This window comes from Melopsittacus undulatus, chromosome 3, assembly GCF_012275295.1.
Source record: "Melopsittacus undulatus isolate bMelUnd1 chromosome 3, bMelUnd1.mat.Z, whole genome shotgun sequence".
Classification (NCBI taxonomy): domain Eukaryota; kingdom Metazoa; phylum Chordata; class Aves; order Psittaciformes; family Psittaculidae; genus Melopsittacus; species Melopsittacus undulatus.
The window spans coordinates 93,943,479-93,964,666 of NC_047529.1; the positions used below are offsets into that span (position 1 = coordinate 93,943,479).

The 21,188-nt window shown below is 41.1% G+C and overlaps 2 protein-coding genes across 3 annotated transcripts in view; one reads left to right on the forward strand and one right to left on the reverse strand.

Moving 5' to 3' along the window:
* The window catches only part of CEP170 (centrosomal protein 170), a 99,256-nt gene extending 83,377 nt beyond the window's left edge, over window positions 1-15,879 (reverse strand). The window contains exon 1 of the mRNA XM_034060651.1: window positions 15,773-15,879. The gene's annotated coding sequence lies outside the window, so the exon portion shown is untranslated. The remainder of the gene's footprint in view (window positions 1-15,772) is intronic.
* Window positions 15,880-16,168: 289 nt separating this feature from the next.
* The window catches only part of SDCCAG8 (SHH signaling and ciliogenesis regulator SDCCAG8), a 116,986-nt gene continuing 111,966 nt past the window's right edge, over window positions 16,169-21,188 (forward strand). Inside the window, exon 1 of one of the 2 annotated variants that reach the window (XM_031046267.2) lies at window positions 16,169-16,634. In XM_031046267.2, coding sequence (XP_030902127.2) covers window positions 16,568-16,634 — 67 coding nt within the window. In that variant the 5' untranslated portion in view covers window positions 16,169-16,567. The remainder of the gene's footprint in view (window positions 16,635-21,188) is intronic. The other variant, XM_005146017.3, reaches the window with a different exon arrangement.

Sequence of the window (21,188 nt, forward strand, 5' to 3'; positions counted from 1 at the left end):
TCATTATCAAAGTTAATCTGTTAAAAGCATATTCAGTTATTAGCCACTAGGATAAAGCCATTAAGACTTCCAAAAAGTAATCCTTTTTTATCTTTTGATAACAGACAATAAGGATATTAACACATTTATTGAAGGAAATTGACAGCTCATTTTGTATTCCTAACCTTTATATTCATAAGCAAAAAATAATTTCTCACTAATATTCTTCTTTGCAGCCTTCCTACATTGAAAGGTAACACTTCAAAAGCTGCTGTCAACAAACTGTTAAAATAAAGGGTGATGATTGCTTGTAAGAGTAGCTTAACTTACAATAAATCAAGTGTTCATTTTTTGTCCATCCCTCATTTAGTTTAAGGATTTGCATTAAGAAAAATATTTTTAAGTTTTCCTATTTCACCATGATCAAAACAAGGTCATCTATACAGAGATTAGCATACCCAGTATGCTAATAAAATGCTTCATAAGCAGCCTTTAATAATGACTGGGGCATGCAGGCCGGAGAAACTGTTACCGAATAGTTTTTGGGAAAAAAGCTTCCTTTAACAAAAGCTACAGAAATATTTCCTTCCCCCCACCTTCACATCAGACTATATTATCAGACTATACTAATGTCAAGATAAGCAAAGAGGAAAACAAATAAATAGATACAAATCAGGCACTGCATTCAGGCAGAATGTAATCTTAAAGAAGCAGTCATGTCCTCCTTCACTTCCTATTCTCACTGCCTCCACCATGGCATATTCCAAGTTACTTTGTAGGCTGTGTGCACGCCAAGGAAGTTTTATTTGCATTGGCCAAGTACTGACCACAGCCCTGAGCACTACTGAAAAGACAAACATCACTTTGCAAATAAAATTGGACCTCTTAATCTCCCAAGGGTGGTGATTTCACTTTCTCCAAAATTGTGAAATATATGGGGCTTATTCCATGGTCCAAGATACTTGGTAAGATTAAATTACATACAAGGCAACAATTTTTTTTTCTTTAATACAGGGAATTAGTTACTTTGTGGGTATGAAGAGAAGTATACTCTCCAAAGAAAAACATGTATTTAAGTATTTTTAACATCTCTCTTTCAGTTTTCAATTCCATTTTACTTCTTGACACAGTGCACAACACAGAACATGAATGTGAAAGTGACAGAGGACAGTTAACAAAAATCAGTGTTAATGATCTCCACACCCATTCATAGTATTGCAGATCTATAACTTGAAAGAGGTATTCAATTATTATTCTTTGCTACATCTCCACTGTTATCATTCCAAAGTAGGCTCCATACAATGTATTTCATACATTCTACCCTCTCCCTTACAGAATCCTTTGGAGCTTATTACAATTATTCTCAACAGCCAAGGCCACAGATGTATTTTTCTTGGAAATACACTAAGTTGTTTGTTCCAAGATCAGTAACAGAGGTCCTACACAGAGAGAGAAAGAAAAAGAAGTTGGATGTACTTATTTTACAAAACAACCAAAACCTCAAAATTTTGCATGGAAGTTATAAGTGATGTTTGTTCTAGGCAATCTTCACTGTCTGAAGAACTGGAAAGCCTGTGCCTGCACAGGGGTAATAAAAGCTCATTGACTCCATGTAAGAAATATGCTGTGCTATATGAGTATTCTACAAAGTACTTAACATCAGGACAAGCTTAAAACCAAAATTCTTTCAAAATTAGCATGGTATCTGTGAAGTAAAGAGAGCAGGGTTTTTTGTGTTCATTTCCAATCTCGGACAAAAACATAGGACTTCATTTTTAATATTTTTTCCCCTAAAGTCCTCTTCCTGAAGATTCATATAAAAATAGAGTAGAAAAGGACGTAAAAAGATTTATAGTTTAATTATTGGTTACTCACATCACAAATAATTCAATAGAAATCTAGTCTTGCAGTTTGGAGTATAGTACATCTTTAATGTCTGTCATTCCCATCTCTCCCCCTCCTCTCCATAGACTGAAACTGAAAGGTAACAAATACAACACAAACACTTTCTTAGTGTATGATCACGTGAAAACAAATACTGCCAAAAGAAAGTATTGAGAATTTAGCAAAACACAAATCAGGGTAAGACATCTGCACAAAGAACAAGAATACCCACTGTTTTAATGATTATATATTGCAGATTTTAAACCAGTCTGTAATTAGTACCTAGCAAATGGCTTCCTTGGGGAGAAGCTCTTTCACATTTGCTTGCAGTGCTTTCTCACTCCTTTCTTGTATTCAGCCAACAAACAAGAATATAACTAGTAGCATGAGAAGACTCAACTCTATTTCTTATACTACCTCTTATTTACTAAATATAATCAAAGAGTTACACCTGAAATTGTCACTAGAAACATTTAGAATTACGACATACAATGGGTATGTTACTTCACCTTTTTTATGTAAGGACTTATTCAGGCAAGCATATTACAACTCCTCAACTAAATCCCAATCAGAAACCTTCATTGCTATGTAAAAATATTTCCAGGTGTCAGAATATTTTTATAAGTTGGTTTAAGAATGACTGGTGATTTACATTTCATTTGGTACAGCATTAACATATGTTTTGCAAAGTACCACAATGAAAATATAGTTAACATCAGAACACTCAAGAGTCCACTAGAAAATACTTTTATTAGTATCATAATGTAAATTTGTTCAAGACTATTAAATGAATGCAAATGTGTGTTTCACTAGCCAGACATCTGGAATTCAAGTAGTTCTATGGGAAGAAATCTGTGCAGATTTTCCTTTGTAAATTCCACAACTATTTAAAAAAAAAAAAAGAAAAGAAGAAGGAAGTGGTGCTATAACCCTATTCACATGAAAGGACCGAGTCATCCCTTTCATTGGCACAAGTTTGGGGGTTTGGTTTTTGTTGGTTGGTTATTTTTTTTAAGAACTACCCGCAGTTACTACAGGAGTTACTCATTTTATGTCTCAAAGAAAGATTGAACTGGAAACTTAGCTATGCTCAGCTGTCTAAAATGTAAAAAGTATATTAAGCTACACTGACCATGCTACAGCAATGGAGAAATAGTCTTCTTTTATCAAAAATATTTAAAATCATTTGAACATAGAACTAAATATGGACAAAAGCATAAAGTGTTTATTAGAAGTAAATATCATCATCAGTTCCCTTTTTAATGGCGGGAACAATTCACCCCCTCTGTTCTTTAAATTACATTTCCATGGCATTAAAATTATTAGCAGTATTGATACCCACTGAGCAACACTTCTGATAGTTTAATACATTGCACCTAACATCTTAAGGTAAATTAGTGCTGCAATTTCTGTGTTTGTTTATTTTGCCTTGGCTCTTCCTGGACTTTATTTCTTGGCTATTTCCACTGAAAAGACAGTAATTAGTTATGTAGCTTAACTGTCACATACAATACTAGTATTTTCTCTTGCTTAATCTAAAATAGCCCAGTTGTAGCCTTCATTTTGTTTCCCCAGATGTATTTTCAACAGGTGTATTGCTTGCTTCAAGCAAGACTGTGTATTTTTAAAACTATTTATGTTTTGGGGGTTTTTTAACTGTATTCTCCTTCTACCACAGTTAGAAATTAAAACTACCTAAGGAAGTACCTAAGGAAGCTTTAGTAGTCACTCTTTTTCCACTGACTGCTCCTCACAACAGCGGGCTTTAGAGAGCTGGAGATTTCAGAGATACAAAGCTCTTCTAAGTTTGGGGAGAATGAAGGGCTGAGCTGAACAAGTTCAAAAGAAAAAGCCCATTATCCACTGGCAGAAACACTGTGCTACAAGTTCAACAGTTCCCAGCTCCTTACAGCCTTCATGGCTCCTCTGTGCTCAGCGTTTGCAAGATATTTGCCATTCAGGTTATTTTCTCCACAGAATACTGCTGGCTCTCAATCAAGCATGCAAGAGCTAGCACATGTGCACGTTGAGGTTAATCCGATTTTGGGATACAGGACACATCCCTGAGAAACCAGACATTACTTGTTCTTCATTTTATCTTACTAGGATTGCTTTACTTTTGAATCAAAAATTTCTGTCTCCCAACGTTGCCAGAAATTCAAAAGTGACTTTTTCCCATTAGCTTTGGATGAACATGCAATGTTCTATGAATTAGAGGGAGGGAGAAAGAGAACAGGAACATTTTCCCTGTACTTGATTCACAAGATGAACAGGTGGAGGGCCATCCCATATAAGCACACAGGCATTTTAACAGAATGAGCACATTCTCGTGGTATTGCAAGTATAAACAAGCAAACATCATAATGGATTAAACAGATGTTTCAGTAATAAACTCCAACCATGCCAGCTAATACATTCATAGAAGTCAAGACGTGAAGTTAGAAGCTGCTCTAGAATATACCAGTACCTATCAATCTGTGATCTGCAGAGAGACAGTTGAAATTTAAAACAATATTGAATTATCATAATAAAACAATTAGCCTTTATTATTTGCATTTAACTCTAAGTAGTAAGAAAAACTCTGAACAGTGGAGCTCAAAAGCCTGACTCTTATTTCCACTTTCTCCTCAAAGTGCTAATTAGATGTTTTTGCAAGTTTGGTTCAGAGAGAAAGAAAACATTTCATTTTCAAATCCTCCAAAACTTCTCATATCTGACAAGACGATAAAATTCCAGTTCATACATGGTATTCAGAATTTATAATGAGATTGAAGCAGCTTCTGCCCAAGTGTTACTGGCTGAAACGGAGAAGTTAGCAGGATAATGAAATGTAAATATGTGAATACAGGAACAGTTTACTGGACAGCAGTATGGCATGTGAATTTATATTGTTGCACCTTTACCTTATATTAGCAGCTCGTGCATACATGCTTCCATTGCAGCACATCTCACATAGCTTACTTTGTGTGAAATGCCTTGCGCTCCTTGTACATGCCATATTGTAGGAGTTACAATAGAAAGTTAATACATACAAAGCTAGTATATAGATTACCCTATTGTAAGCTGCTTGCAAGTCCAGAACTTCACCCTATTGACTTATTTTCAGCCTTAGTGTTGAAGACTCAAATGACAGGCAAATAAGCAGTTTTAGCTCTCATCATATAAATGCTGAAACAAAGAAGCTGCAGCTCCACATCAGCCAAAGCCAGTCTCACTGCTTTCAAGATCCCAACCCTCTTGCCCTGCACCAGCCACAAAGTCCCTACTACTCCCTTTGTCTTGGCTGCAGGGCTCACGCGCCTCTGCAGCTGAGCTATTTCAGCATGTTCAACTAGTGACAAACTCATGCACACTTCCCCACTCCCACAAACAAATGGTTCTCAGAAGGAACACAGAGCAATCCGGCAACAAAGCAGAAGGAGTGGGGCTGTGTAACCAGGGGTGGGAGAAAAGGGAAGAACAGAGCAGGACCAGAACCACCAACAGCCAGTTCTGCTTATGCTGCTATGAGAACATAGGGTCAACTACACTAAATCCATCTAATTCAAACAGAACTTCTTTGATTTAGACAGGTCTCTAGCAACCATAAAAATATTAGTATAATATTATTCAAATATAAAGTAGTTTTTAATATTGACACATTTCATGTTAAAACTATATACTTTTTTTAAAAGTTTCAGCGTGTATTTTTATTCTTTTTTTCACTTGCCTCAACTGTTTTTTATAACACATCACAATCTAATGATCAAATCTTTAGTCTCTTACTTCATGCACACTAATGGAGTCTTTCTTCTAAATCTACCTTAGATCAGTGATCCCCTAATGTGAATAAATATCTGTAAAGAAAGGAAGAATTCCTATGGAAGTAACTGTACAAATGAAACAATACACAGACGTCTTTGAATATATACATTTTTTAAGGCCTGGGCATTGTTTCCTAAAAAATTGCCACAGATTAAAACTGTAAGACATAATGCTTTTCTTAGTTTTCGAATGAAACTTAACTGAGACTTGCAAAATCTGGGAAATCAAGAATTTTAACTTGCTAAATCTAGTCTTCTCCCTTAGTGCTTTTTAAGTAATTTTATGAATCCCACTTAAAATAACTGTATGTTTAGGGTTTTTGTAGGATTTTGGTTTGTTTTGCTTTGGTTTGGTATTTTTACTAAATCACTGCTTTCCATTTGTCTCAACTGGGCAAAAAATGACTCAGGACTTCCTGGTTCATTGTCATGTTTCAAATTTTTTTTTTTTTACCACCACCTTACAAAGGAGTTTACTATGTGCCCAGGCAACATGAAAATAAAGATTAATTCACCCTGTCAGTCATTTAAGTAATTGCCCTGCAATATTTGATGGTCCAACTGCAAATGGTTATTGTGTAGGGTGCGTAAACCAGGTAAACAGAATTAGAGACCATGAAACGAATGTCAGAAAACCTAGCAGAAAAAAAAAAAAATACCTTCTTGCTTCTTGACAAACCAGATGTTGTGGTTTAAACCAAGCCGCACAGCTTGTTCACTCACTCCCCCCCTAGCCCCCCCAACTCCCAGAGAGTTAGGAAGGAGAATCCAAAGAATGTAGCTCCCATGGGTTGGGATAAGAACAGTTTAATAACTAAGGTATAACACAAATCACTACTGCTACCACCAATAATAATAATAATGATAAAGGAAATAACAAGTGAAGAGAATACAACACCTCACCAGCTGCTGACCAATAACTCACCCCACCCTGCCCGATCGAGTACCGACCGATACCTCCTCCAACTCTCAGAACACTAGCCCTTCCAGGTAACTCTCAGTTACATCCTGGGTATGATGTACTATGGTATGGTATGGAATACCTCTTTGGCTAGCCTGGGTCAGGTGTTCTGTCTCTGCTTCCTCCCGGCCTCCCCTCCTCCCTGGCAGAGCATGAGGCTCAGAAAGTCCTGGATCAGAGTAAACATTTGAGCAGTAACTACAAACATACGTAGTATGAGCACCGTTCCCAGTCCAAAAGTCAAAACACAGCACCGCACCAGCTACCAAGAAGGCGAAAAAATGACTGCTACTGCTGAACCCAGGACACCAGAGCTCAAGGCACAATGAATAAAAATTTAAAAACATTTCCACTATGTGTGTGTACTTGAAATGTGATTCAGACATCAGGAACCAAAGTTGTTGGATAAGTTAGCTCTTAGTTCTGCTACACTTATCTCCTCAAAGCAAGCAAACCAGGCAGTATTTTGAAATGAACCACTTACAAGGGTAATTCTGCAAGACATCAATACAAACCAGATTCCAGAGTATCAGCTTACCCCAAAGGGGGAAGTTGACTGTTGCTATTTGCAGTTTAAGCAATGCAATACCTGAACACATTTGACAATTGAAGATGCCAATACAGTATGACAAAGAAAATACATTAAGGCCACAAGCGCCCCCCCCAAAAAAAACCTGAGAAAAAAACAAAAAACCACAAAACCAAACAAGAAAAAAAAAGGAAGGAGGTATGTTAAAAAAAGACAATTATGTGATTTAGAAGTTGCAGACCCTGAACATTTTTTTATTCCAGGAAAAAAGAAAAAGATACTATTGAATAATGCCAAGCAGTACGTCCTATATTAAGCTGAATAATATTGTGCAATATGACTGTATTGGGCCTCGCACTGTTGTATAAAAACAGATCCTGCCTCACACAGAAATCATCGGCAGTACCTTAAGATCCACTGACTTCACCAAGACCTGGGGCAGACAAACAATTTACCCATGCTCAAGGAAATAAAAGATAAAATTCTGAATTAGAAAAAAAGCCAATGAAACAAACACAGCACAAAGATTCAGCACAGAAACTCCATACACAGACTATGACCAACTATGAGTACTGGAAACAACAATATATTTTCTGCGAAGGCCAGTTTGTTTCTGGCCACCTTGTTTCTGGCCACCTTGTTTCAGATACTGTTATCACCAAACTTAAAGAAAGAAAAAACTTGTGACATCACTGGATTTCCAAACGATTAATTCAAGCCATACCCAAGCTTAAGTTCAGCCTGAACTGTTTTTCTGTGTGAATACATTTTCCCATTGCTCATTCCTTTTTTTTTGTGCAGGTGTTGTTTTTCTGTTTCTTGGTTTTAGTTGGTTGGTTGGGTTTGGGGTTTTTTTGCTGGTTTTTGAGTTGCTTGTTTCTTTTTTACAATACACCTACTGATTATACCCAGCCACTCCTTTTCACTAATTCCAGCTCTCTGCCAGCAACATTAGCCTTCTTACTGTTCTCCAATGAGGAAGAAAACTGAAGAGAACAAAGCTATGTTGCACTATCTACAGAAAAAAAGACAAAAAGTTTAAAAAAATGACCATGCTCATAAGAAGCCTCTCTGCAGCTTCCCACAAAACAGGTGGACACAATTCTCTAAACTAGGAATCTGTTTCAAGAGATGAAAACCAGCTACATGCTTCCATTCAAGTAGCATTTCAGACCTCACGAATTTGCATCTCTTTTTGATATGCAACTAAGGTCTACCTGTAGGACTGATATTGGGCATGCAATTGCACCTCTCAAAAGAGCGCTCAGCAAGGACATGCTACATATAGGATTCCTTGCAATATATCAGGACTGCAACTGGTCTAAGAAGAGATCACAAGATGTATTCAGAAGCTGATGTATTAAGATTTTATTAACAAAAATACGATACGGAATTTGTGATCCAAATGATGACTGAGCAGCATTTAGAAGAAAAACAGCTTTTGAACAAGACCTTTTATAGTTTTCAGAAAGAACTGTAACAGTGAAACAAATGCAAAATAAACACAAAGGGCAATATCATCTGTAATGTTAAAACACTACAGCATTTCCATAATTTATCTATCAACCAATTGTCATTCTTCCGAACTCTCTGATAATCCAAAAGCTAAGGAAAAAGAAGTTCCGGGTTCTCAGTGGTTCCTCAATGGCTTATTGAATAATTCCTGCTTAAAATTTGAAACAGATTTGCAATTATCAGTTTCTCAGTCAACTTAGAACTAAAATTCAAGTTGTGTTTTTGACTTGTGAATCATAAGAACAGTTCTTACAGGAATGGTTTGACCCTCATGTTACATGACTATCCCCTCTGGAAACCAAGTACAATCAAAAAACTCCATGATCACTTAAATAAAGAGGAGAGGGATGGCAGATGTGTAATATTCATTAACTTCACAGATCTGGGGGAGCTTTTTTGTAATAACAAAAATCTTTAGAAAATAAGGATTTGAATTATTTGATTAGGCTGATACACAGATGAACACGTATAAGAAATGCAGGTCTGAAAAATATAAGATGCCATATTTACTGAATTGCCTTTTCAAGACACAGCTGAAGAACTGCAGATAAAGTGGAAGAAATAGTCCCTAATAGAAACTACACCTGCCTCAAAAGTTCCAGGCAGAAAATAAATGACAGACTAGCAATGCCTTAGCATACAATACCATTGCACATTTTTAAAGTCTCCTTCTGTCCCAGGTTATAGCTATTCTTGGAGAAAAGATGATGGGTTTGAGTCAGAGCAAAGGTCGATCTATGTGGCCATTCTTACATTCTTAGGAAAATTCCAGATGGGGAAAAAAAAAGTTAACTAAAAATGCAATTTTACCCATTATCTCCTAATCAGAATACTGTGCTATAAAATTACGTAGAATAATTCCTGACACGATGATATAGTTCCATGGGACCGAATAACCAGTTAAGTCATAGGGGGCAGGGGAGAAAAAAGTGAGATCAATGAAGCAGTAAAAATATGTTTTCTTTTTTCTCATGAACATACATCACAACATCCCAACTTCCTGCATTTTAGTTCCTAATCTTGAAATGCAGTCTACATTGAGAAGAAAAAAAGAGTGTTAATTGAAAATGCTTTGGTTTTGAAGATAGAATGTGTATTTAGATGGCCACTATCTGCAATTCAATAGGAAGATCAAAAAAAATATTTAATTTTGAGGGAAAAGTCACAAGCACATCTGATTTAATGAATTCAGTGCATTACTACTTTCAGACCATAATGGTTAGCTAATGGATGGATAAAAAGTTCTTCATGCAATACCACAGCTGAAGACTGTAACAAAATACCCTGTGCACCTTGGAAATGCCAGGGTGCAGCACCACTTCCTTGATTATCACTCTGAAAGGCTCAATAACTGCAGTTCTTCCTGGAAAGAAAGAAAATTAGCAGAACCAGGATCTCATTTGGACTGAGGTACAAAATGAGATATAAAATGAGATCTGAAAAGCCCACCACACAGTCTTTAGAAAATTCAGCCATTTGTCAAGGAAAATACCCTTTTAGTTTAATGGAAAAGATCAGAATATAAAACATTATTTGTTCACAAGGATGGAAGCCTGTAAGCAGAGGACCCTATTACAAAATCACCAATCTTTACAATGACCACAGCAGAACAAACCGAAGAAGCTTGACTTTAAGAGGGCTGCAGTTGTTGGACCTGAATCAGTTCACTAGGCCCACCAGTGCGTGATGTTGGAACTCTCCAAAGCACCTAGTTAAGGAAAAGTTGGGTTTGGTTTTTTTTCAGTAAGAATTTCTAAGAGCAGAAAATGAGAAGGAGAAAAAGTTGACAAATATGTCAGGCTCACATGGGAAAAAAACTATCATGTTTTATTGAGCATTCTAGGCAGGGGATGAAAAGGGAGAAGATGCTGTATATCTCTGTTTTGAGTAATAAAAATATTTTCTCTAAATTTCTATCAAATAGCACTTTTCTACAATTCACAAAAATCACACACTTCAAAACTAGCAAGTAGGCAAGAAAAAAATATGAAAATACTTAAAAAGTCACAGTCTTAAATTCTGTGAAAGATACCAATATTAACCTGGCACTAACCCCTGTTTTTCCTTGTACAAAGGCCACAGCACTTAACAGAACCACTTCTCCTCCCTCTTTTTGTATCTACTTTGCAGAGAAGCATTTTTTTCACACAGTTATATGTTCTACATGTTCAGATTGTGACTGTGGGCATTCTACGTATCAAGGGCAGTAAGTAAAGGCTAACAGTAAGAACAAACCCAGCACCTAAATTACTTTGTTTTCTTGGATTTATACATAACCAACCCGTCTGACAACAGTAGTCTTATAGTGGCACGGGGGACAGGCAGACAGGACAGCTAAGCATACCAAATGTATTTTTCTCCTGGAAAAGGCAGTATTCCCTTCTTCCAGGCTTGATGCTGCTGTCCCTATTCAGTGTACTTGCTCGCTGGCACTCATCTGACCACACAGTAAGATAATTCAATTGGATAACCAAAGGGAGAAGGGGGAAAAAAGAATCAGGCAAAACAAAAAGAAAAGAAATAGCTTTCTGCTGGGTTAGTTGAATTAACTTCTCAAGTGCTTAGAAAAGTACCAGAGTCACTGCAACAGAGCAGTACATTCATGCTGTATGAAAACCAGAGGAGAGTAACTGAATACTCCATGCATTAAGATGTGAGAACTGCTAGTCAGTCTCTTTAACATCCACCTACTCCCAGACTTATTCCTTATCCGCCATCTAAAAGCCCACATGATTCACCTCAACTTCAGCGATGCAGCATTGAGAACTTTCCCAAATACAGGTCTGCTTCTCTGAAATCTAATAATGTCAGCATTCTACTAAAACATCTTTGTGGGTTTCACTTGAAACTTCTAGGACAAGCTGCTTTTGACACACACGATAAAAGATACATATATTAATTTAAAATGCATGGATTTTTTTGAAGGGAAACAAAATTTTAATTAAAGGACATTCTAACCACACTGCACCTGTAAAATAAAAACAGCTTCCCAGCTTTTTGGTGGTAGTTGAAGAAATTAAACTACAAGAGTAAATCAAATATTTTGCAATTTATTTCAGTATTTTCATGCATTTATAACTGTGCAACAGACAGAAACACAAAGCTGTTGCTTAAACAAGCAGTTTGAACCCTGTTCCCACCCTAATTTGTGTTACGTTACAGTTTAAGTCTCACGATTACATACTATTTTTCTCCAGGACATCTGCCACATTCAGCGCACTAAAGTGACTCAGATCCAGGGGAACTGTTAGCACTGGGCACTGAAGGGAGCTGCTCTCTGTAGGACCAGCCTATTGAAAATGCATAGATGCACAATGATCAGTATCATCATGTAGGCATTTGATAAGAGCATTATAAACCTAATAGTGAACAAAAGACCCCTGCAGACTCACTTAACATGGTGAAGATGTGTACCTTAGAAAAGATACATACATCTAACCCTAGCTCCCAGCTAACAAATTTGAAGCTACATGCCCCAGTAACAAAGACCTTCCTTTTCTCAGATTTCAAAGAGTCTCCTGGTCACAACCATATCAATTTTTTACTACATTATGTAGCAAGTTCTTCAAAGAGGGGGAAGTGCATGCCATTGTGTCCTTTTACAACCTCAGAAGTGTTATAAGCAGATAGCAGAATTTACTTGTAGAAATTCTTGTATCTGCACTGATTCAATGTCTCATCCCCCTGTCCAAAATTTTCTAAAGGAAAACCAGAATTTCACAGATTTTCCTGGCTGTCTAGCTAAAGTAACACAATAGATTTTTACCTCAGTTCCATTCTACCCGCTGTCATGGTTTATACCAAGCCGCACAGCTCGTGCACTCACTCCCCTCCTTGCTCCCCCAACTCCCAGAGAGTTAGGAAGGAGAATCCAAAGAATGTAGCTCCCATGGGTTGGGATAAGAACAGTTTAATAACTAAGGTATAACACAAATCACTACTGCTACCACCAATAATAATAATAATGATAAAGCCAATAACAAGTGAAGAGAATACAACACCTCACCAGCTGCTGACCAATAACTCACACCACCCTGCCCAACCAAGCAAAAATCGATACCTCCTCCAACCCCCCAGAGCACTAACCCTTCCAGGTAACTCTCGGTTACATCCTTGGCATGACGGCAGTGGTATGGAATACCTCTTTGGCTAGCCTGGGTCAGGTGTCCTGTCTCTGCTTCCTCCCGGCCTCCCCTCCTCCCTGGCAGAGCATGAGGCTCAGAAAGTCTTTGATCAGAGTAAACATTTGAGCAGTAACTAAAAACATACGTACTATCAGCAGCGCTCCCAGCCCAGAAGTCAAAACACAGCACTGCACCACTACCAAGAAGGAGAAAAAATGACTGCCCCTGCTGAACCCAGGACACCCACAAAGCTTAGAAATGCAACATAATCGTGGAAACTGTCTTTGTAGGAAACATTAGAGAGAGATTACGGCATCAGGATATATTAAGTACATTTTTTCCTGCATTTGCAAGAACTGGAACTTGTACTTCAAAATCAATTTCTGCAGCTACTGAGGCCTCAGATTTCATTAAAGTCATTCAAGGAAGCTTCCTAGCTCCCACCTACAAATGAACATAGACTCCTCCTGTTCACTTTCATAAGCTTTTTATTTTCTGGATTATAGATTATAACCAGACCTGTTAAAAAATTCTGCCTGACAAGTGTGTTACAGCTGATGAAGTACAACAGAGCAAGAACCCATTTTTCTTTGCAAGTCAGAATAGATATGGGAAGCAGTCACTCCCAAAAAAAACAATCAGTACCATGATAAACTAAGTTAAGTAACAACTTTCAGGCCAGAATGTTTCTCTTTAAAACAATTAAATAAAACATTTTAATCTGATTCATTACACATTAAATTTGTGGGGGATGGTGCCAGACCATCTTTTCAGTCGTGCCCTAAAGGAGCAGTGGCCATAAACTAAAACACAGGAAGTTTCACTTCAACATGAGGAAGAACTTCTTAACATTGAGGGTGGCAGAGCGCTGGAACAGACTGCCCAGGGAGGTTGTGGACTCTCCCTTTCTGGAGACATTCAAAACCCTCCTGGACACATTCCTGTGTAACCTGTTCTAGGTGTTCCTGCCTTGGGATGGGGGTTGGACTGGATGATCTCCAGAGGTCCCTTCCAACTTTAATGATTCTCTGGTAACTTTCAGATTCTTGAGATTTTGACTAAATTCTGTGTATCTTCAGACACGATTCTGTCTGTTCAGGCAGGCTTCCCAACCTCCTTCGGACAAAAAGAAAAAAGGCAAACAAAACAAAACATTTACATGAAAGTGAAAAAGAGTGTGGGGTGATTCTTTGTAGTAGTTATGTTTAACTTTTTTCCCCACTACATAAAGTTGAGGAGCTTTAACTCCATATTAACACAGAGCAGTTCCAGTAAGACAGACCTCTCAGCATCTGCTCATAAAGTAATTCCTAGAGGAAAGTAATCATAGGAAATGACAGGATATTTAATCATGTCTTAGCTGAGGTTACAAAAACTGTCCCATCCCACGTCATTTTACATGGGCAAATCCAGGGCCAAGAACACTGTCATTATACCTTGAATAGCATTCCAAAGGAGAAAAGGTATCATAGTATCATGGAATGGTTTGGGTTGGAAGGGACCTCAAAGATCATCTAGTTCCAACTCCTCTGCCATGAGCAGGAGAATCACTGCAGTGCTAGAACAGGCTTCTTTTCTTTCAGGGTAGTTAAATATTTTATGAGTACCTTTGCTTTCACAGGGAAGAAAAGAATTTCCTCAAAGCGTAGATCAGTGGATGCTACCTGTCATCTCTTGTCATAAGAGTGCATTTCGTATGCATCTAACTCATCAGCCTAGCATCTGCATCTCTTTCTTTCCATGGAGCCATAAAAACAGATGGACTAATTGTCAGCTCATCTCAATAAACGCTTAAGCACCGCCGGGAGCCTGGCCCCTGCTCCCCCAGGCCAGTACCCTCGCCTCACATGCTCAAGGATACCCCTTGCCTGCCGCCACGCAACGGCTCTTGGTCCGCGGGGACGCATCGGGGACACAGCGCAAGGAGGAGGAGGAGGAGCAGCGCCCCCCGCCCGCCCCGCCCGGCTGCAGCGGGAGACGAGCAGGGGCTGGGGCGGAGGAGGGCCCCGCCGCCGCCGCCTGCTTCCTCCGCTGCATCGCGCGTTCGGCTCGAGGAACCGCCATCGGGTTTTTGTTAGCTCCGTAACCCGTTCGCTCCCGCGCCACAAAGACAAAAGTGGCCCCGGCGCCGCTTCTCGCCGCTAGGAACAAAAAGCGTTATTTCGCGTCGTCCCCGGGAAGAGCCCCAAGAAAGGGGAAATAGCGCCTTCGGGGGAGTACGTTTGAATGCAGAAACATATTGCATCCTCGATGCAATATTCCGCCTCCATGGGGGCAAATACGCAGTAAGAGAAAAGGGAAGACCAACGGATTTTCTCCATCAGCCTTCTCAGGAGACATGATTTGAAGGAGACGGGGGAAAACACCGCCTCTCGAATGACCGGCATCACTGACATCTGGAGACACGCCACCTCCAGCCGCGGGGCAGACTGTCAAATAGGGGCAACCGAAAAAACCCAATAACAATAAAAAAATTAAACCTCTGGAGACATTCGCTCGAATCGCGGAAATCTGCCTGCGGGAGGGGAAGGCAGGCTGCGAAGCCCCGGTGCCTGCAGCAGGCCGGCCGGGTGGGTGGGTGTGCCAGTGGCGGCAGCCACAGCAAGGGGTGGCAAGGGGCAAGGAGACACGGGCAGCGAGATCCGGCAGCGCCGCCCGCATCCAGCCTGCGGTGACACCCTGAGACAGCAGCAGCCCCCCGCCACTGGCCCCCGCCGCGCTCACGAGCGGAAAGGAAGTCGGGGGCGCGGAGCAGCCTCCGGACCCAGCGGGGACGGGGGAGGGGGAACGGGCTGCACCCACACCGTGCTGCTGCCCCCTCGGCCGGCCGCAGACCCCGCCGCACGGCGCTGGGTCCCGGCGAGCGAGGGCCGCCTGACACAATAGGCAACGGGCGGATGAATGGCGCGACCCCGGTCCTTGTCCGCGTCACGGCTCCCGCCCGATCTGAGGCCAGGACGACAGCATCCTCACTCACCCCTTCGAGGAGGTTCGCCGCGCCGGGAAGGGGCCGTCCCTAGCGGTGCCGCCACCGGTACTCACTGAGCCGGCATCCCCAGCGGGGCGTGGGCGGGGCGCTCCGGTCGGTGTCCCTCTGGCAACAGCCCCAACGTTATTCCCTCCACATAGCGGCTAACGGGCAGAGCGGGGGACAACACTGCGCAGGCGCCACTCGAGCTCACACAATGCGGGGGGGAAGGAGGGTGAAGTACGCAGGCGCGCAACGCCCTGCCGCGGGGAAGCCGCCCTGCGCCTGCGCCGGCTGCAGACAATGACTGACTCCGTTACCACTGACGGGCGTCCGTAGCGCAGGCGCCAGAGTACGCAGCGGCGGGCGGTAAACGCCGACTCCCGCCCCGGTCGTTGTCCATCCTCCCCCCACCTCGGTCATGACTGGACCTGCGCTATCCGCAGCCACTGCAGGGCCGAGGACGTAGGCGGAAGGGCTGCAGCGTGCGCAGGCGCGAGTGCGGCCGCCATCCACAACAAAGGGGGGCGAGGCGAGTCGAGGCTACCTCGTGCCGGTGGTGGGCGGCCGACGTGGGCTCCACCTCCCGAGGCGCGCTGGGACTTGTAGTTTAGTGCGGTCTCGTGGCCGCGGGGCGTGGCAGGCCCCGAGTGTTGCCTAGGGGAGGCGGGTAGCAACGGGTGTGCTGGAGAGCTGGCGGCAGCTGCGGGTCTCCCGGGAGCGCGGGAAGGAGAAAGCCCTATTCCCCAGCAGCGCCTCAGAGCAGCGCCGGCTGCTTCCCCGGGAGCCGGCGGTGTCTTCCTCATGCGGGCGCCCCGAGAGGAGCCCGCCCTGGAAGAGTCCCTGGAGCGGTACCAGAGGCGCCTCCAAGGTGAGCGGGAGCCGCCGCGGGGTGAGAGCGGGCTGCTTCTCTCGCCCGCCGCTCTCGTGTTTCTGTGGGAGGGCTCTGCTGTGCCCGGCTGCCTCCTATCGAGGAACGTTGCGGGGCCGGGCGGTGCGGAGCCTGAGGCCGGGCTGGGCCGTCCCGCCACTCTCCGAGGTGGACGGGCTGAGGAAGCGCGGCCCGCCGGCTTTCGGCGCGGCTGGCGGCAAGAGGGAAGTTGGAAACACGGACTCAGCGCGGTTGGAAAAGTCCTTAAAGATCATCAAGTCCAAACTTTACCCCAGGGCTGTCAAGTCCATCACTAAGGTTTTTTTGATCTTGCCTGAATCCGATCACTGGTGCAGTTAAAGTCATTGCATATGGGTGTTATGGTCAGAACTTGGCTCTGACAGGACCACTGCCTCTTTTGCCGGGTTTTTGGTTCGTGCGAGGGTGTCAGCTGTCATTGAGATTCCAGATGTGGTAAAGAAGAGGGTACAAATAGCTTCTAACGAGACTGTTTTTTTCCCATGTCATAACCTGTTTTCATACCTGCTGCCTTATCCAAAAAGCGTAGTATATAGCCTGGGAGAGAGCACCTTAATCTCTCAGCTATGATACCTGGGCTTTACCAGCCTTCAGACTGTCTCTGGCTAGCCAGACTAAGTGTCCAGATTCTGAAGAAAGGCAATAGATAATCTGTGGGTACGTCAACCCATTTGATGCAGAAAGTTGTTTTTGACACAGTGCCCACATATCACATGTTGTGACATAAGTGAATTAAATGTGTAGTTGCAATATAGGATATGTCACTGCAAAAAGTGATGGAAATAATTTTAAGTAGCTACTTGATATTTGATTCTTAGCAGGTATGTAATATTTCCTTTTCAAAATAGCATCAATCCTTTGCACTGAGGATGGTTTTTATTTGCTCCAGAAAGTAGAGCTCTGAAGAGTCACTTCTGTGGAAATGACTTTTCAAAGAACTACCTGAAATGAGGATGGAGCAAGGAGGTGGTGATACTTCCAAATAATGAGTGTTGACAAGAGGAAACAGCCTCAAGCTGTGCCAGGGGAGGTTTAGAGTGAATATTAGGAAAGATTTCTTCACCAAAGGGTAGTCAGGCATTGGAACAGGATTCAGTGGTGGAATCACTATCTCTGGAAGTGCTCAGAAACTGTGTAAATGAGGCTCTTAGTGACATGGTTTAGTGGTGGACATGGCAGTCCCTGGTGTAAAGGTTGGACTTGTTGATCTTAAAATTCTGTTCCAACCTAGTTGATTCTATTTCCTTCTCCTGCACGTTTAGTGGGCTAGTAGATGCTGCTTGGCGCTTGCAGGTAGAAGAGTTAAAATGACAAATATCAGAGCATCTCCTAATATGTGTAGAGTTCCTCTTTTGATATTTAAAAGGAATTAATAAATCCCTATGAATTGCCATACATAGATACGGATAATCTTAGTACTGTATCAGGTTTCCTTTTTCTGTGGGTGAGTATGGAAAACCAATGGATAGTTTTCCTATCCATTTGATATTTGATATTTGATATGTACTTTTCATGGAGGCAAAGGATTGCCTATTGACTCCTATTGACAAAGGAAGAGTGATAAACTAGGATTTTAAAACTGCAGTTGAACACATGATTTTTCTGCTTAGTAAATCTTCTAATGGCACTGTGTCTGCTTCGAAACAGTATCGTCATTCCTAGAGCCATAACTTCATTTAGAAAGGCTACACTTCAAGGGGTTTTGTGCATTTCTGCTAGACTAGTATAGGTATAAGTGCAAGCTCAGCCAATGTGGAAAATTTGGTGAATTTCACAAGACAGTTCTTTTCAGAGTGTGATTATCTTTTACCTAGAATACTTTTTCATGCTTGTTTGCTTGCTTTTATGCAGATCTGGGAAGAGGCTACACTGTTACTAGAATTCATATTCTTCTGTTATAGCTCAGTGGTTGACCTGCCTTTCATTTTTGGCAATGAAGGCCACTCAGTGCTACCTAGTCCAAATGGTGGCATGCAGGCAGTGGAGAAGTCAGGTTTCTTCTGTTCATGCTCATCCAGGGACATATGGAGGTGTGAATTCTGGAGCTCGCAGGTAGTGTGCTGTGCCAAATATCCATCCTGCTGGGGAATCCAGCTGCCACTGGATACAGTGGTGATGCTGGGCTGCTTGAACGCTATGCAGAACTAGATGTTCTCAGCTTCCTTGGGTGCTAACAGAAGGTGAACCTGAAGACTTTTGGTCTCCAAGCCTACAATGTATTCTCATAATTTTGAATGCCTAATACTTCTTCATGTAAATGTTCTTTGCATGTATAGTTTAGTAAGCTTGATAAGGACTTCATAGCTTGTTTCTTGATTCAGAACAGGCTTGTCATGAAAATGTTTTTGTAGCATTTTGCAACTGAGTTCCAATCTTTATGATTTTTCTCTTAGGCTGTGTTTGTATTTTGAATGTTCCAATGGGACATTTCTCTTTCAGCTAGGAAATCTGTTGGAGTGCTTGGGGACACTCATACATGATCATAGTTGTGACAAGCTTTTAGGCTCTTGATATGTGAAGTTTTGAAGCATGCCTTTATGCAGTTATCTGGACATTGTAAGTGGTATCTTTAATTCTCTGCTATCTTCGAAGGGCTTTTTGCAAGAATTTTGCATCCTGGGCTGCTCAACTGTGTATAAAAGTACTATTAGATTTCAAATTATCTAATGATTGGTTACATGTATTCTGTTCACACAACTTATTTTCATTTTATTTATTTCTGACCAGAAACATTATGTTTTTTTGAATCATTTTAGACACACACAATGTTCTAGTGGCTGTTTCACTTTCCATTCTGGAAAACATGGACTTTTTCCATACAGTGTCAAGGTAGATTTGATTTCATATATCCAGGGGTGCCTTTTGGTCAAGTAGGTATCAGTAGGGTATTGTCACAAACATAACCCCAATGCAGGGTGGTAAGTTCCACTGTGTTTCTCAATGAGCTGTTTAATTTCTCAGTGATATGCGATTTTTAACCTGTACAGCATTTCTCACATCATTACTATTCGGAGTTTTCTGTAGGACAAATAGATGATTGTTACTCTCAAAGTTGTCAAACCTAATTCTTTGCCTGTTTTTATTATACAGTTATACAGCTTGAGATTTTTCCTCCAAATTTGGGTCATTCCTGTTATCTGGATTTTGTAATTTCAGGTGGTATGCCTTGAGCATTATTTGATGGTTTTGAAATACAGTGTTCTTAAACTGCTTAACAGTATCTGGACCCAGGCTGATACATGGCAACAGGTTATTACCACCCATGCTGGAGATCAGAAGAATCATTTTATAGCCTTATTCAGTTTGATGTAAGGGTGTATAAGTTCTCAAAGATTAATCAATTATTTCAGTGCAATGACCTTTGTTGTAAAGGCAAGTCCCTCAAAAGACTGGTACACAGGGAGCCCAGGTGTTCAGTGAAGTGAGTGTGGTGGCCAGAGGACAGGGAAGTTCTGAAATAACAAAGGTCCTGTAACAGGGCTTTTCCTGATTAGCATGGACCTTTTATGATGAAAGTCTTTAATATTGTATGTATAATACAGATTTAAGAGGGTAGTACTTGTACAGTTGGGGTTATTGGGTTACTGTGTAAACTTCCACAGAATTGACACCATTTCAAAGTCTTTGGGAGATCATAACATTTCTATTAAAAAGTTATTCTCAAGGGAATAGAAGTATTTTTGTAAAGGAGAATAAGTGTTGTGCTAGTGTATTCATATTAATAACAAAAAACTGGTAGGCATAGCGTGAATGTCCAAGGGCCAAGAGCAGAGTGTGATGATTTCCTGCTGCTTTCAGTTTTTCTCCCAGCAACAGTAAATATTTGGAGAAGACCATTTAGAGCCTGGTTCTTTGTTTCTAGTGTTCACCTGGTTCCTTGAACAGAGAACTATTAACTTACTTTTTAAGTTGAATTTTCTGCCTGTTTAGTAAACAGGCAGCACTGGCTTTCTTTAGGGTCATAGTCAGTATAAAAGGAGGAACAAGGGAGGGGAAGACCATCCTTTTTAGGGTACAGTGCCTGATAAAAGCATCTTGTAAATCTGCCCTAAGAAGTTGTGGAAATTATGTGCTGTATTCTGCTGCATTATCAAGTGCAGTGTCTTACATAATTCACAGAATGAAGATGCAAGCTCTGAGAGCAACAGGTGAAAATGAAAGATAGTACAAATAAAGCTGTATTTTGTGGCTGCTTTGTGTGACTCCAAAAATAAAGCAGGAAAGATGTGAAGTCAAAGCTATATAATGAGTATATGGCACAGTTACACATTAGCTGTGACACTGAAGCAGCCAAGAATTAAATTGTAAATGGTAGCTTATAACTGTAAATTTTTGACTTAGTCTTTTTATTTGTCAATTATTTCAAAGTATTCTCCTGAATAGAGCATGTAATATTATTTAAACGTGGAGAATTTGTCAGAAGGAACTGGGAAATGCGTGGAGTTTCTCACACATGAGGGACTCCAGACTTTAGGCATATGCTTTAAGCTCTGCTTGAAGGGCTGGTTTAGGAAA